Raw genomic sequence first — 17,248 nt, 5'->3', positions numbered from 1 at the left:
CAAAGTATCTTATATTTTGTGTGCGCAGTGCCCTGCGTTGGTCCATGATGGCTGAGCCATTACTGGTTATCACAATAAAACCAGCATCCCCATCGCCATAGGGGCCACGCCCGATAGCCATGCAGTAACAGCCACGGGTGGGTATCTTTACTGCAGGTTCCCAAGCCTGATTACAGGGTGTCTTTACCACAGGATCCCAAGCCTGATTGTGGGTTTCTTTATGCAGGTTCCCAAGCCTGTCTTCCTCAGTTACTTCATCATTCTGGAAGCATCGTTGATTTGCAAGAGAATGCTTTCAGGAAAACTGTATTGCCGACCAGATGATGTCACTGATGGAGCTGGAATAACACCAATGATAAGTTGTTCTGGAATCCAGCAAGTATCACGTCTTAAGGGCCAATAAAATGAACTTGCAGGACCATGAGGATGCATAAAGCTTATGAAAGCATCTTTCTGTTCGACTGAGATTTCAACGATGTTTCCAATCCACCATTTCTTTTCATAAATGCAAGCAACATACTGCCCAGGCTGAAGATCCATGACTTGAACTACTACTTCAGCAGCACTAATTTTGGCCAAAAAAGATGTCGCATCATTAGAAACTCTACTGACCTTAATTGTCGTCATATCAATGGGCAAAAAATGGTGGTTTTCTCTTGTGCCAGCTAGAGTGTGCCCTTGCAGGAATCTTTCTTCTTGAGAAGCTTTTTCTTCTTCAACTTCCTCTTTGCTGATGAAAAAGAATTTGATTCCATTGATATTATCATTGCAGAAGTTGAAAAGATCTTTGGGTGTTAGAATCTGGTTTTCATATGGACGTTGCAAACTTGCTCTTGCTGCCAACCGTTTTGTTGTGCCTCCAATGCCATCACAAGGCGACTTTCCATGGCTTGTTCCAAAGAAATTCCATTCTGCTGTTATTTCAAAATCTTCTTTGTGATAGCATAAGTTGAGAAAATTCTTGAAATTCTTATATTGTGCAGCTGAACCATCACTGAAGTAGTGGATGTGGCTTATTTTGGAAAATTGCATCTTCAGGTAATTGATTACTTTTCCAATGTAAACATGGACAGTAATCGTATCGTGTCGAAGGCAGTCACTAATAACACAAAGATTCACACATTGCACCTCTTCGTTTTCACAGTAGTAGACTACAAATGGATGAACTGTTGCTTGACTGTTTTCCCAGTGAAAGCCTTGCACTGCATCTTGAACAATAAATGAATAGTTTTCAGCAAAATCCATTAGTATTATGAATTCGCCTTCTTTCAAATCAGTTTTGAGAGCTTTCAGGTGCTGGCTTTGATGCTTGGCAATGTAGTGATGACAAGACAGGTTCCAAATTTTTGCTGCAATATCTTCAACATACTCTTCTGTTGAAAGCTGCTTTGTTTCTAAAGTATCCCTGTCGGTATGAATCCATTGTTTGTACTCAATCAGTTCTTCAGGGTCATTATCTTCAAAATATGTTGCAATAATTGCTTCTACACCTTCTGGACCAGGGCAGTTTTCACAACGATGAAGCATACAATCCTTGTTTTCCAAGCTGCAAACAGCTTTGCTAAGAATTTCCTTGTAGTCTTCATTGATTGATGCACCAGTGAGCATAAGCTTGACATTTTGGTGTATTGTACAGACACAAACTGAGTGCATTCCAGCAGAGCCAACTGTAACACACCATTTTGGTCTAAGCTCGCAAAACTTTGAGAAGCCAATTTCTGGTCCATTTTGCTTCTGATAAGACACGTACATTTCCTTCAAATTGCAAAGCAACAACCGCTTTTGCTTGTACACCTTTGTTCCTGAAATTCTCACAGGCACACAGTCTTTCTTCCCTGGACAAAGTCTGCTGAATTCGTCATCTTGAAAAAAGTCATGTACTTTCTGAACAACTTCATCTGAAAGCTTCCTTCCTTGCCGATTTGCTGGAAAAGCTAGAACACCTTGCTCATTCTTCAGTTTTCTCGCTTGCTTTACCATTCTTTCTGATACATTAAATGCTGTTGTCGTATCTTTAATTGTCCAGCTTCTTGGAACCAAGGTCAATATTTGAACTTTTGTCCTACGATTTGACACTTTACATTTTTCTTTCAACTCTTCTATAAGATTATCAAGATCTGCACAATTATTGCATGGGCGACTTTTACTTGAACTTGGCTGTTCATCGTAATTGATTCCTACAGCAGCAGCAATTTGATTCCCAATTAAACTTTGTGCATCCAAGATCTTTCTTTTTGCATAGCTTTGCTTATCTCTTTTACTTAGTTGTCTTCTTTTCAATGGTGAAGCACCAATAAATGATAAACTTTTGTTGATGGCTGGTTCAGTTTCATCCGTTGTGAAATCTTGTTCAGATTGGGTTGATAGTGATGATGAATCTTCTAGCTTTTGGTTCAGTGCCGACATGCAGCGAGGGCAAAGCTTCTGACCAGGTTTTATATCAATCACTTCTTTTTTCTTTAACAGGCAAAGTTTGGCAGCTGTTTCATTATCAAGCAGTCTAAGTCCAGCTTTTACATTGTGATTCCTCTTCTTGAATGGATTGCAACATTTCTTTTGCATCGCTTGATATTCATGTAGGAAGAGGGCTTCATGGTGGAAGCAAATGATGGAATTTTCGTCAAGTTTGGCTTCTGAACGCGAAACAAGCAATTTCTGGTCACATTCTGTGAAATCACTAAACGCTTTGAATCCAGTCTTCTTAGCATAGAAGATAACATGGCACTTCGATGCAGCAGCATCTTTTCCAATTGAACAGGGGGCCAACGATTCTTCTTCTTCATTAACTTCTGACATCTCTCACTGGCCAATCACTGAATAAAACACGAATGAAATATCCAATTATATCAGTAATTCTAAGCGACTATTAAGATTCAAATTCCTAGAAATGAAGAAAAATTAGTGCATCGCGCATACAAAATATAACAACTTTGATGTGAGTTAATGAGTACTTAATGGTCGCGTTGCAAAAAAAAACAAATGTCAGTCTTGTAGAGCAAGAGTTTCTCTTTTAGGTGATACTATTCACAAGCAGATTCAGGCCAACTATTTTTTAGTAATTGGCTTGAAACTTTGGTAAATTTTACCGTTTGTGCTGACACTGCCTAATTTGAAGAGATACTGCAGGGCGACCATATGGCCTGGATCATTGCAAATCCGGCTGCATTATGTCTAGCACAAGCATGAAGCTTGGCCAAAAGTTCAAGTCCATATCTTCAACTGCAAGGAAATCATTGCAGTCTTAATATTGGTCAAAATTTGTCGCGTTGTGTCACGACAAATTTTGAAGTATACTTTGAGTCGAGTTATTTGACCGGGGTTTGCATGAGTAATGTTATACATAATTTCGTTGGAATCAGCAAAAAAAACTGTACAGGGTCGCATCTTACTAACCATTCTTATGAATTAGTTTCGATTTTATTAGACTCCAAATATGACATTTTTTTTATGTTGCATGCACACGGACTAAGTACACTTCAGACAAGGGGGTCTAGATCAGCAGCTATTGCAGCTAGAGGCCTGAAATCTTGGGAAACTTACTTCAACACTTGACTAAAGCTACAGTTAAAATTTGACGAAAATTGGAGACCATGATGGTGGGAACTTTTTTCAGTTTTAGACCACTTGGTGTGGAATGACCCTATGGCAACATTAGTAAATGTTTTATTTTTATGTTCTGTAATAAAAACATAGGTAGCAGCATACTTTCCTCTCACTATCTTGTAAGTATATCTTGATGTGACCTTTGTTATATGACTGCGCCTTTACATTTCATTATTTGTATTATTGCCTTAGAGGGAGCAGAGGGAGTCTTTATCTGCAATTCCAAGATTCACCACTGTATTTTATATTATATTCAGAGCAGTTGCAATTACTTATATTGTTTGATTGATCATTATTATCTTTCACTACAGTGCTTTTGTTTCTGATTTGGATTTTATAGTATTATTAGAATGCATAGTACAGTAGACTCTCAACTATCCAGCCTACTTCATCAATATTATAATAATACTTCTCTGTGATAAAATGAGGATGATGTACTGTACTTTTCTGAAGTTTTAGCAATTGCTACAATGCTTTGTGGCCTTTCAAAATGTTGGGTGTCTTTCGTTCTTTGGGCACATTTAGAATGACAGTTATAAGATACATACTGTGTTGTTAATATCGAATAAATTATCGAAAGCACTCTTCAGTGAACAGTTCTTCACAAACAACAGTGAACACGCAGAGGTCAGCTCTGTTGGCAGCTCTGTGTTCCTTGTTTCTTCAGCTGCATATCTGATGTGTTCCACACCTACTACAAGCATCTCATGGAACAAAAACTGAATAAAATCTAAACATCCAAGGTGTGGTCATTGTTAAATTGTTGTTTTGTACAATCCACTGTGTTTTAATTAAAGATTCCAAAGTGTGTGGTAAGCAAAAACAGCTTGTAGTGATTATGGATCATAAACTATTTGCTGTAATGCAATTGGATTCTGGGGTAGCAGCCAAAATTATTGCTTTGGAGCTACAGGTAGGAAAATGACTGAAAGAAAACTAGTGTGCTTCCCAAGCTAGTGTAAGTGGAATAAAGGGAAGGAAGACAATGCTGAAAAGTAAGCATAAAGAAGTTGAGGCAGCTTTATTTTTGTGGCACAAACACTTAAGAGGAGAAGGTTTGCCCTTTACTGGGGCAGTATTGCAGGAATAAACATTGCAGTTTCAGCAACAGTTAGTAGGAGCAGTTTCAGCAACAATTAGTAAGAGATGATTCACAATTTATTGCCAGTAATGTATGGTTGGATTGACAGAAAAACTATTTGGTATTCGCCAGATTACTATTAGTGAGAGGCTTTATCCATTGGCCAAGAAGCTTTCAAAGTTAATTGACGAGGAGGTAATATCTGGCAAACCATTCTACAACTGCAATGATGGCTGTTTAAATTAAAAGGTGTTCCCTACGAAAATTCTTGGTTCAGAAAAGGAAGCTGCAGGACCCACATATGAGAAAAGTAACAAATGAGTTACCATAGTGGCTTTCAGTAATACAACTGACAACCAGAAGCTTTGGCTTGCTGTAGTAGGGAAGTAATGAAAGCCTAGAGCTTTCAAAAACCTGAAAAATCATGAATCACAGCTCCTACATTACACTCATCCAAAGCAAGCATGAATAAAATAGTAACCTCTAAAACCTGGTTCCAAAATGAATTCATACCAGCTGTAGAGATGTATTTGAAAAGCAACAATTTATTGAGGAGAGCTCTACTGCTTCTTGATAACGTTGCCTCACATACTGCCAGTGGTGAAGTCACTGATGAAAGCATCATTTTTACCACCAAATGGGGCTTCTCTTTGTCAACTGATGGTGTAGGACACCCTTGAAAAACTAAAGTAGTAGTATCACCACTTTCTCCTCAGTTCATTAAAATCAGTGATTGATGATGATGAAGACTGTAACCGTTCTTGCGAGATGTCATAAGATGGTTGGCCAAAACTTAGTAAGAGATTCCAAACATATCACTTCTACGTCCTCAGGTGGGCATTTTAACACTGAATCCTTGTCTGAAACAGAAGTCAAAGATGGAAACAATCATATCATTTCATTGCTCAAAAATGTACCATGCAGTCAGAATGTCAATGTAAAGGGTGTCACAGAATGGATGGCAAATGGTGAAGTTGTTGAACTGACAAAGATATTGTAGAAATGGTGATACTAGGGAAAGTAACGCAAAGGAGGGGGCAAACATAGGTGACAGGAGAAATCTCATCTGGCATTCAGAGGACTTAAAGATGATTGAAGCAGTGCTGCAGTACATTAGTGAGCAGGGGGAAGCAAAGCTATCTGCTATCATTTGTTTACATAAGTGGAGGGATATTTCAGCAAGGAAGAGGACTCTAGGAAAGAAACAGTCATCTATGAAAGCCTTTTTGTTAGACTTGGCATTTTACATGTGCATAATCACACTTTCATACTTTACAATGCAGATCATTTTATGTTTCCTGTAATAATTTTTGATTGTGGAGTATGCATGTAAGACACACTTGTAACTAAGATGTATTATGTAAGAAATCAGAAAAGTTAATAAAATGGATCTTGCTATAAAAAGGATGATGTTTTGAATGTTATGGCTACGTTCAAAACAGAGAATTTATAGAACTTTGGCCTCTCTGGCTTTTTTGTTGCACAGCTTGACCTTCTGCTACATTAGGCTGGACAGTCGAGAGCCTACTGTACAAGTGCCCCAGAAAATTGATATTGAAATTAAAAAAATTATTTCATATCACTGTTACTCTTCCTTTTATTTGCACATCCAATGGCATTCAAAACATTTTCTACTTTCAGCATGGTCAGATATCCGTACAGCTTCAATAGTAGATCATGTTTTGGCAAGAGTTCCTGACAACAGCAAGGATGCTTTGATGCCATTATGTGGACTTCCAATTAGCCCATATTTTAGTGCACTGAAAATTAGGTGGTTGATAGAGAATGTACCTGGAGTGAGAAAGGCAATTAGGGAACAAACATGCATGTTTGGCACAGTAGACTCCTGGATAATATGGGTAAGATTCAGAATTGATTTTATCCTTGTTGCATAAATCCATGCTTCACAGTCAAGGGCAACATGTTGTCTAATGCACACAAGAAATACATTCACAGCATTTTATTTACTCATTGTATCTAAAATTACTGATGCTATGTATTTGGTGACATGACACATCCACAGATTTTTGGACACTACTGAAAAACTACGTACTAGGTTGTCAGTCATCCTGTAACTTTTATCATTTTTTTTTATCTGCTTATAGTCACTTGATCTCAAAGTCAGCATCTGATGTTTGAAAAATTCACTGTTTTCAATATCATTCTGTTTTATAGAATGGGTACATGTAAATGCAGTACAAAGCTCTTTTTAATGTGTGTTACATCAGCTGACCATATTTATTTTGCTGTTACATTTTCAAAGAAATTGAACAAAAGAGAAGATTCACTTTCATAGATAGCTGTTTGCATTAAGGTTCTACTTCCAGGACAGGGGGCTGCACCAACCCTGGATTGAATCTTTCTGGCAGATTAACAACAAGGGTCAGAGAGCCGACCTCCCTGGATGTGGTTTTTAGGTGATTTTCCCCTATTCCACTAGGAAATACTGGGCTACTATTTAAATACTGTTCCAGTTACATGATTTGCAAACATTTAGAAACCTTTCCCACTTTCCCTCGTTTTCATGTGAATGACACTGCATGCTGACAGTTGAGGTACACGTATTCCAAGAAAAAGAAGAAGAACAGGAAAGAGTTGCTGAACAGACACACTTTCTTCTTCTCATTTCCTAAGCCAGACATTATAATATGCTAACTAGCAATCTGCCCAAGCTTCACAAGTAGCACAAAGTATCTACAGCCAGATGACTTACACACACAAACCTTGCTGCTTGTGAATCAGTCTAGAAGTAAAAGCTGTATCAAAATTTCTACAGTAGTTCCTGCGATTATCCATCACATACAGACTGCAAAATGTGGCAGTGGAGATCAAATTGTAGCTTAAATTATAGTATGTATACATGTGTAAAAGCAACCTTCAGGGATCTCATTTTATGTAACACTGGGCTTTGAACAAGAATGAAAGCCCTGCTTTAAATTGAAAGTAATATTCATTTCAAACTGATGGTTTTTATGGAATACATGTTTTGAAACTCTTATCTATATCTGAGATTTTGACCAGTGGCATTGGTATTAAAAATAAATTGTGGAAAGTTGGACAATTCTTATCAGTCTAGCCAGCATATAAATTAGAATGCTTTTAAAAATGATTTATGTCATTTCTGAAAGTATTTGACTTTTTTCATCAGACCAGTGGGCCTGTCCATAATCATCATCTTTGAAACTGGTATACTGAAATGTATTTGTTGTTGGATATTTTAATCCATACAGGTTACAGATTCACCCACTGAATATGTGCCAACAAATCTATATTCAAATGCATAGTTCATTGTAAAACTTAAAAAAATTAAGTGGCATTCGGTACAGACAAAATTATTCTAAATGTGTTACATTGTTTTGAAGAAAATAAATTAATTTTCCCTCACTTCTCAAAATTCTTTACCATTTTTGTTCAATGTATTGCAGAATTTGACTGGTGGCAGTGAAGGTGGTTTGCATATAACAGATGTGACAAATGCTTCTAGGACAATGCTTATGAATATAGAAACTCTTCAGTGGGATCCAATACTGTGTAGGTATGTTTCATAAGTTGCTTAAGGTTAAATACAAATGGGATGCTGAAAGCTTTTAGCTTATACACAATTCAACTTCTGTTTCCACTTCCTACATGGAGCAGGTATTGTTTACATTCGCTAAACAGAGTGAGCTTCCCCTTGTTTATTGAAAAGTAGGGCAGTACACATTTCCAAGTATGATATATGTAATCGAGGTCACCCCTATGCTGTGATTGTCTTTGTTTCATGAAAGTTTGAAACTTACAGCAATATTCTGAGAATTTGCTCTACACTTCTCTGAAGTCTGCGCATACAGACTGTGCAGATGTAAAACTGCATTGCAATTATAGTAGGAGCTCTGCATAACTTGAGGCTTACTCACTCTAGACTTTTCCACAATCCAATGTTGAGCAAGAAAATTACTGCTGTGAGTCAATTGATGAAAGGAAATACATGAAAAATGATTTGTACCTACAATTGATTCAAATAATGTATTAATCAGTCCTCAGTATCAAAATAATATAATCTACTGTGCACTTAGAAGTTTAGCTGTGCACTGTGTAATGAGCAACATTTTTCATATAAAAGAAGAATGCAAACATCACTTTACCTCCAGATGTAGGTGTGTTGAATGTCTTTGTGAACAATATTTCATACCTAGTGAAGATGTAGTGATAATTATACAGAGGCTGTGAACAGCATAAAAGAAACAAAAAAGAAAAAAAAGAAAAAAACTGTCTGCCTTGAGGCATGTAAGTGTGTACAGTTTCTTGTTGAAGTTCTCAAAAGGAGGAGGAAAAAAGTTAATAGAAATTGTATGGAGCTTAAGCAAAAACTAAAACCTTTCAGCATTCTGATAAAAACGTTCAAAAATGAAGAGAGTGGAACTCTCTTGCTCTTACGTCAATCTGTAATCAGTAAGTGCACAGAAAGATGATTAACTTTTCTTTGTGTTCTTACAGGTACCTGCAAATTCCTATGAACATATTACCTAAAATTCACAGTTCATCAGAAATATATGGGTATATAACAGAAAACCCACTACGAGGAATTCCAATATCAGGGGTATGTTCCATGAATATAAAAAATTATTACTGTATAGTGAATTAAGAATTCCATTTCATGTGTGTGTGTGTGTGTGTGTGTGTGTGTGTGTGTGTGTGTGTGTTTTAAGTACATAGATAAAATATCAAATAATTTTTGTGTAACTAAATATGAGAGTAATGTTCAAGAGTTGTGATAAAATGTTAAGCTATGGACTTGTAATTGGGAAGAGTGGGGCTTAAATACCCATAATTCTTCTTGTTGTTTATGGGATATTAAACCTTAATCTTCTTTCTTCAATTTTTTTTCTTTATTGGCACCTTGAATGCTGTCATTGATCCAAAATTTTTATTTTCTTTTGTTTCAGCTGGGGTAAGGGGGAGGGGGAGATAATGTAGATAAAAGGGGGGAACAAACACAAAGGCACCTAAGAGATGTTCCTAAAGTATGTAAATAGAAGTAGAGCCTTAACTCCAAATGTAAAGTAATCTTTTGTGCTTTTCTTCACAACATGTCCATATTTTAACACCACTTTTATGAGGGGTGTTCAGAAAGTATCAAACCTTTGGTTGGCAGAACTACATTAATTGTTTTGAAGAACTGTAATCCCCTTCACTGTTGTCTCCTTGGTAATGAACAAACTTCTGTCAAAACTTGGTTGGTTTTTGGAAACACTGCTAGAATGCATCTTTTGAATACAATTCCATTCTGTATGTTATCCCCTCTTGACTCAAATACTGTTATTTTCGGGGGCATTTTCATCTTCGAAAACATCCAGAAGTTACATGAAGCAACTTCAGGGGAGTTGGGATCCTGGATAACCACAGAAATGTTTTATATGGCAAGGAAAATCTGAATCAGATATGCAGAATGGATTAGTGCAATGTCCTGACGCAGCTGTCAAGTTTTTGCTGCCCACAGATCCAGTTGTTTCCGTCACACAGCTTTGTGAAGGCAGTGAAGGACGTCCTTGTCATTTTCGTTTTTGATGGTTTGGTGTTGCATTGTGCACTCATAATGCACCACCCCATGAGATTTGAAGAAAATGTTCACCATGATCTTCACATTCCTGCAAACCTGCAATGCCCCCACCCCTGTTGAATGTATCAACTTTCCACTGTTATGATTTTCATCTTGGTTTCCAGATTCTATCTGTAATCTCTTCTCTCATTGCTCTGATCAGTGCTCAGAAAGTTAGGGTATACTGTTTGCTTTGTCCAGTGTGCCGTGTATGTTTCCAGGTAGTGCTACTTCTGCTCCATTGTCAGCAATTTTGGTATGAACTTTATCAGCACACTGCTTGTGCATATATGATTGGTTGAAATTCAATGTAATGATACAGTGCTTACTTCTATCTTGTTAGTTCTTGTACGGTGATGAGATGGTTTTCCATGACCAAATTCTGCACATACTCAAATTACATCACATTGCCCCATTAAGGCTCTACCTGTATGTGATTCAGTGGCCACTGATATGCAGCCATCTTTTGAGGTGATGGTATCACTTCTTTATCTGTGAGCTGCTCAGGCACAGCCACCAAAAGCCTGTTGAATGTTGCGAATGCTTTTGACTTGGATATCACCAGACATTTGGTGCAATTTGATGCAACATCACTGCTCATTTTGTTCAGTTATTTTACATCTTGCTGGTATTGTATGAGTGCTTCTTACAAATCCTCACTCACTCATAGACTGACAGATATTGTCTGGTGGTGGGAGAAAATTTGTCACTGCATGTGAATGTACCCCACCACATCTCCACCAAATGAAACCTGCTGCAGTTCATTGGTTTACACAGGGAAGGAGGTGGTTCTGAGTCCCAGACAGGCACAATAAAAACACAATTATAGCTTTCGGCTGTTAAGGCGTTTGTCAACAACACACACACACACACACACACACACACACACACACACAAATGCAACTCACACACATGACTGCAGTCTCAGGCAATTGAAACCACAATGCAAGCAGCAGCACCAATACATGATGGGAGTGGTGACTGGGTGTGAAAGGAAGAGGCTGGAGCGGGGGGGTGGGGGATAGTATGGTGGAGATGGCAGGCAGCGAAGTGCTGCAGGTTAGACTGAGGGCAGGGGAGAGGTGGGGGGAGGGGGAAAGTAGCGGATAAAGAGAGAAATAAAAAGATTGGGTATGGCGGTGGGATGACGGATATGTAGTGCTGGAATGGGAAGAGGGAAGGGCTGGATGGGTGAGGACAGTGACCAACAAAGGTTGAGGCCAGGAGGGTTATGGGAACATAGGGTGTATTGCAGGGAAAGTTCCGACTTGCGCAATTCAGAAAAACTGGTGTTGGTGGGAAGGATCCATATGGCACAGACTGTGAAGCAGTCATTGAAATGAAAGATCATGTTTGGCAGTGTGTTCAGCAACAGGATGGTCCACCTGTTTCTTGGCCACAATTTGTCGGTGGCCATTCATGCAGACAGACAGCTTGTTGGTTGTCACGCCTACATAGAATGCAGCACAGTGGTTGCAGCTTAGCTTGTAGATTACATGACTGGTTTCCAGCTAGCCCTGCCTTTGATGGGATAGGTTGTGACCGGACTGGAGTTGGTGGTGGTGGTGGTGGTGGTGGTGGTGGTGGTAGGATGAATGGGACAGGTCTTGCATCTAGGCCTATTACAGGTGTATGAGCCATGAGGTAAGGGACTGGGAACAGGGGTTGTGTAGGGATGGACAAGTATATTGTGTAGGTTCTGAGGATGGCGGAATACCACTTTGGGATGGGTGGGAAGGGTAGTGAGCACGACATTTCTCATTTCAGGGCACGACAAGAGGTAATTGAAACCCTGGTGGAGAATGCAATTCAGTTGCTTCAGTGCTGTGAGGTACTGAGCTATGGCTGGAATGCTCCTCTGTGACCGGACAGTGGCACTTTGTAAGGTGATGGGAGACTGGAAAGATAAGACACTCTTCCCTGCCCTCAGTCTAACATGCAGCATTTCGCTGTCTGCCACCCCCACCATACTATCCCTCCCTCCCCTCTTCCAGCCTCCTCCTTACCCCCACCCAATCACCACTCCCATCATGCATTGGTGCTGCTCCTTGCAGTGTGGTATCTGTTACCTAAGACTGCAGTTGTGTGTGTGTGTGTGTGTGTGTGTGTGTGTGTGTGCGTGTGTGTGTGCGTGTGGGTGGGCCTATTGTTGACAAAGGCCTTAGTGGTCAAAAGCTATAATTGTTAGCGTCTTTTTGTTGTGTTTATCTGCGATTCAGGATTTCCACTGTATGGGAGTAGCAACTTTCCTTCTCATAATATTGTTACATTCCATCCTGGATTTTTCATTGTTAGAGGGAGACGGTTTGATACTTTTTGAACACGTTTGTATCTTCTAATAGAAAAACTACTTTTTTGTTTAATCAGTACCTTTCTTTTTATTATATATGCTGAAATTTATTAGATTTTAGGGAACCAGCAGTCTGCATTGGTTGGAGAAATGTGTTTGAAAGAGGGAGAGGCAAAAAATACTTATCGGTCTGGCTGTTTCCTCATGTACAACACCGGAACAACAGTAAGCCAAAGTACTTTTATAAAATAATTACAAATACTTTGTTTTGAGATGTGCTGTGGTATATAATTTTTTCAAAGATAATAGTAATGTATTTAACTAAAGTAAATGTTGCTACACATAACAAATTTCATGTTACTGTCCACTAGTAAAGCTAATGTTTGCATTTCAGCAGCATAATGATTTACATCTGTGTATTATTCCCATACGTTGATACTTCACAATTGTATAGTAATATTCATCTTCTACTCATGATGTTGCTTGGACTGAAGATGTCTGACCTTTTGATCTGCAGGAGACACATAAATTAGTGTAAATTGGTCCACCCCTAAGAGATGTATTTATGAGGTAGCAGATGCAATGGATGGGGTTGCAGGAGTGTGAAACAGAAGGTGCACTTGTAGGAATGATGACAGGCACTGTACCATGTGAGCTCATGCAGGGCATGATAATGTGAAGGAGTGGATTAGATGGTGGGGACAGAAGAGAGGAAGAGGAGACTGCAGGAAAATGGGTATGAGTCCAGGATAAGTTAAAGGTGACATGCAATGTGGGGCAGGGGGCTAGCAAAGTAAGAGACTAGGAGGTGTAAGACTTATATTAGCCTACACACCAGTGAAGAATGAAAGAATCAATCTGATTTTAAAAATTTGTTTCAATACTGCTGAATGGATGGGCCCTTTTTTGTACCTTATGCATGTGCCAATTGGTGCTTTCCACGTTCGTTTAGCTTACACATATTAATAGGGACCAGAAAATGTAGCATCTATTTTTTCTAAAATTTACATCAATTTTTGTCAAAAATTTGCATCTATTTTCTTTGAAAATGATTAGATGCACAAATTTAAATGATTGTCGTGCTACACGTTGAACAAACAAATTATCAGTTCTTTGAAATTGACTGTTAGAACAAGTGCTGATTGGGAACTTTTTGAGTGGAATGTTTGCTTTCTCAAAAACTTCAACACTTTTTTATCTGAAATGGCCTGTTTTCTTCATTTGGCTGTATTTAATCTTTCAAAAATGATTGTTCTATTGAAAAGCAGCAGCATTTTCCTGCCAGTTAAGTGAATGCATCTCCGATATAAGGTGTTTCTAGACATTATTTGTCTTTTCTTGCTCAATTTGAAGATTAAAAAATCTGCAGACTACTAATTTCGACCTTTTGTGGACATTCATATACCTTTGACCCATGTTTGACAATGCTACAGATAGAACTGACGGATCACTTAGTGTAATAGTAGAACTGAGCATACAGCAACTCGATTTTAAGAGGACGAATTTCAGCTCCATTAAAAAGTTACAGATTTTGTTTTCCAATCACTATTGCACAGATGCCCGTGAGCATAAACAGATGAGAATTTTGACTGCCACAAGGGAAGGATCGGTGCAGGGAAACAAACCTCACCTCCATTTTGCCCAGCAGGGCAGCGGCCTACAGCAGAACTAACACATTTTCACAGGGATCACCGATCTCTTCTGGTGTTGTTGGGGTTGTAATCAAAATCCATGATGGACCAGGATTAGTCGCTTCACTTATTTCAAAATAAGAAAAGAAAACAAACAACACACAACACAAAGCATTCGGGGATGGCTACTGCACAATTGTTTGTTGAAGTCAGCAAAGCATTGTTAATGTCATAGTTCAAGCCCAACCTCTAGCAGTATTTAATGCAACTACAGTTCAAAACATCTGCTTCCTAATTTGCCATACTAAAACTGTCTGCATTATTCTATATTTTGAGCTTTAGCTAACAAACAAATATATGCATGTCTTTCTTATAAAATGCTAGGTACCATGGTTAAGTACTACATTGCATTATGTGACGTGTATCTTCAATAGACCATTCAACTGTCCACAACTGACATGGCAGCACATCGATACATCATTGCATTCGTACATTTTGTTTTGCAAGGAAGTTGCGTACATTATCTTCCATATTGGGCTTCACCAGATGATGTACAATGCCAGTAACTGCCTACATTTTCGATATTGTATGCAGAAAAGAAAACTATTTCAAACTATCTCCAAGAAATAGCTGATGTGGATACAATTTGCTATGAAACAGTAATTTCGCATTTTTGCATTTATTGCAAAATGTGAATTTTTCCAGTCCATACACATTAATATGTTCTGATGCCTTTTCTAAACAAAACTGATGATCTGCATATTGAAGTGAGGAATGTTAGATTCTTTGATCAGCTAGATGGGTTAGAAAATTTAAAAAGGGAAATAGATAGTTTAAATTGAGATACAGTGGCAATTAGTCAAGTTCAGTGGCAGGATGAGCAGAATGTTGATCAGATAAGTACAAGGTTATGAATGCAAAATGAAATAGAAATCAGGCAACAGTAGGTCTGATAATGAATAAGTAAGTAGGAATGGGAGTAAGCTACTATGAGCAGCACAGTGACTGCATTATCACAGCCAATATCGACACAAAGCCAACACCAATAGTAAAAGTTTATATGACAAGTAGCTATGCAGATGATGAAATGATTAAAGAATGTTTGATGAGATGAAGGAAATTATTCTGATAGTTATGGAAGATGGAAATTTAATTGTAATGGGTGACTGGAATTTGGTTGTAGAAAGAGGAAGAGAAGTAAAAATAAGAGAATATGTACTGGGGGAAAGAAATGAAAGAGCAAACCACCTGGTAGAATTTTGCACAGATTATAATTTAATTATTATGAACACTTGGCTCAAGAAAGATGGAAAAAGGTTGAATATGTGGAAGAGACCTGATTAGTTATATTATGGTAAGACAGATTTTGGAACTAGATTTGAAGTGTAAGACATTTCCAGGGTCAGATGTAGACTCTGGCCACATTTATTGTTTATGAACAGTAGATTAAAACTGACAAAATTGCAAAAAGGTAGGAACTTAAGGTGATGGAATCTAGAGAAATTACAAGAACCAGAGGTTTTCAGGAGTTTCAGAGGGAATGTTATGCAATGACTGACAAGAATATGAGAAAGGAATGCAGTAAAAGAAGAATGGGTAGCTTTGAGAGATGAAATAGTGAAGGTAGTAGATGATCGAGGCCTAGTTGAAATCTTTGGCTAACACAGGAGATATTGAATTTAATTGATGAAACAGGTAAATACAAGAAAGCAGAAAATAAAGCAGGGGAAAGGGAACACAAATATGAGAGAGAGAGAGAGAGAGAGAGAGAGAGAGAGAGAGAGAGAGAGAGAGAGAGGGGGGGGGGGGATTTGGGGGGGAGGGGGGGGGAGGAGTCCAAAATGCCTGATGGGGATGGCTTGAGGACAGGTGCAGGTCTATGGAAGCTTGTATAACTAGGGGACACATAGAATGTCTAGTGGCTGCCATGTCATAATTTGCATTACTGTGTCGTGCGGGTATGGTACGGGGGGGCACGTGGTCAGCTCACTGCACTTCCAGCTGTTTTCCAGACTTTCCAGACTGTGGAGCCACTACTATTTGGACAAGTAGCACCTCAGTTGGCATCACAAGGTTGAGTGCATCCCATACCAGTCCTTCCACCAAGGAAAAATCTGTGGGAGTACAAGCAGTTGAACCTGGGTCCTGCACAGGGCAGCCTTCTATACTGCCTACTCAGCTACAGAAAAAGACAAAGATAGACACCATCTACAGGAAAATTAAATAAGCCTTTGGAGAAATGAGAAGCACTGTATGACTATCAAGAGCTGAGATGAAAAACAAATACCAAGCAAATAATGGAAAGCAAAGGTGGAAGGAGTATATAGAGGGACTATGCGAGGGAAATCAACTTGAAGGCAGTATTATAGAAAGGGAGCAGAAGCAGATGGTGAGATGGGAGATATGATACTGTGAGAAGAGTGTGACAGAGCACTGAAAGATCTAAGCCAAAACAAGCCCCTGGAGATGACAGTCCCTCAGAACTGCTGATATCCTTAGATAGGTACCCAACTGTGACTAAATTATTCCACCTGTTGTGTGAAATATAAGAATGGGGGAAATACTGTCAGACTTGAAGTGGAATGTAATAATTTGTGTGGCAAAGGAAGCAGGTGGTGACAGGTGAATATTAGCACAGTGTCAGCTTAATAAGTCATGGTTGCAAAATACTGACAGAATTATTTACATAAGAATGCAAAAGCTGGTAGTGGCTGACCTCAAGAAAGATCAGTTTGGGTTCTGGAGAAATGTTTTAACATGAAAAACAATACAGACCCTATGACTTAGAACATAGGTTAAAGGAGGGGCATACCTATGGTTACAACATTTGTATACTTACAGAAAGCTTTTGAGAGTGGTGCCTGGAATACACTCTTCGAAATTCTGAAGGTAGCAGAGATAAAATACAGGGAGTGAAAGTTTATTTACAACTTGCACGGAAACCAGATGGCAATCATAAGAGTTGCGGGCCGTGAAAGGGAAGCAGTGGTTGAGAAGGGAGTGAGACTAGGTTGTAGTCGAGCCATGACGTTATGCAATCTGTACAATGAGCAAGCAACAGAAAA

The 17,248-nt window shown here is 38.7% G+C and overlaps 1 protein-coding gene across 4 annotated transcripts in view; it reads left to right on the top strand.

The window, feature by feature from the left end:
- Positions 1 to 17,248, top strand: part of LOC124591764 (glycerol kinase 2-like) — a 276,367-nt gene that overhangs the window by 212,569 nt on the left and 46,550 nt on the right. For all 4 annotated transcript variants that reach the window (XM_047131767.1, XM_047131770.1, XM_047131768.1 and 1 more), the window contains 4 exons: positions 6,326 to 6,543; positions 8,110 to 8,219; positions 9,161 to 9,263; positions 12,667 to 12,777. In XM_047131767.1, the coding sequence (XP_046987723.1) occupies positions 6,326 to 6,543; positions 8,110 to 8,219; positions 9,161 to 9,263; positions 12,667 to 12,777 (542 nt within the window). The remainder of the gene's footprint in view (positions 1 to 6,325; positions 6,544 to 8,109; positions 8,220 to 9,160; positions 9,264 to 12,666; positions 12,778 to 17,248) is intronic.

The sequence above is a fragment of the Schistocerca americana genome, chromosome 2 (assembly GCF_021461395.2).
Source record: "Schistocerca americana isolate TAMUIC-IGC-003095 chromosome 2, iqSchAmer2.1, whole genome shotgun sequence".
Taxonomy (NCBI): Eukaryota; Metazoa; Arthropoda; class Insecta; order Orthoptera; family Acrididae; genus Schistocerca; species Schistocerca americana.
Note: the sequence above shows the minus strand (reverse complement) of the source record. Positions and strands in the feature narration are given on the sequence as shown.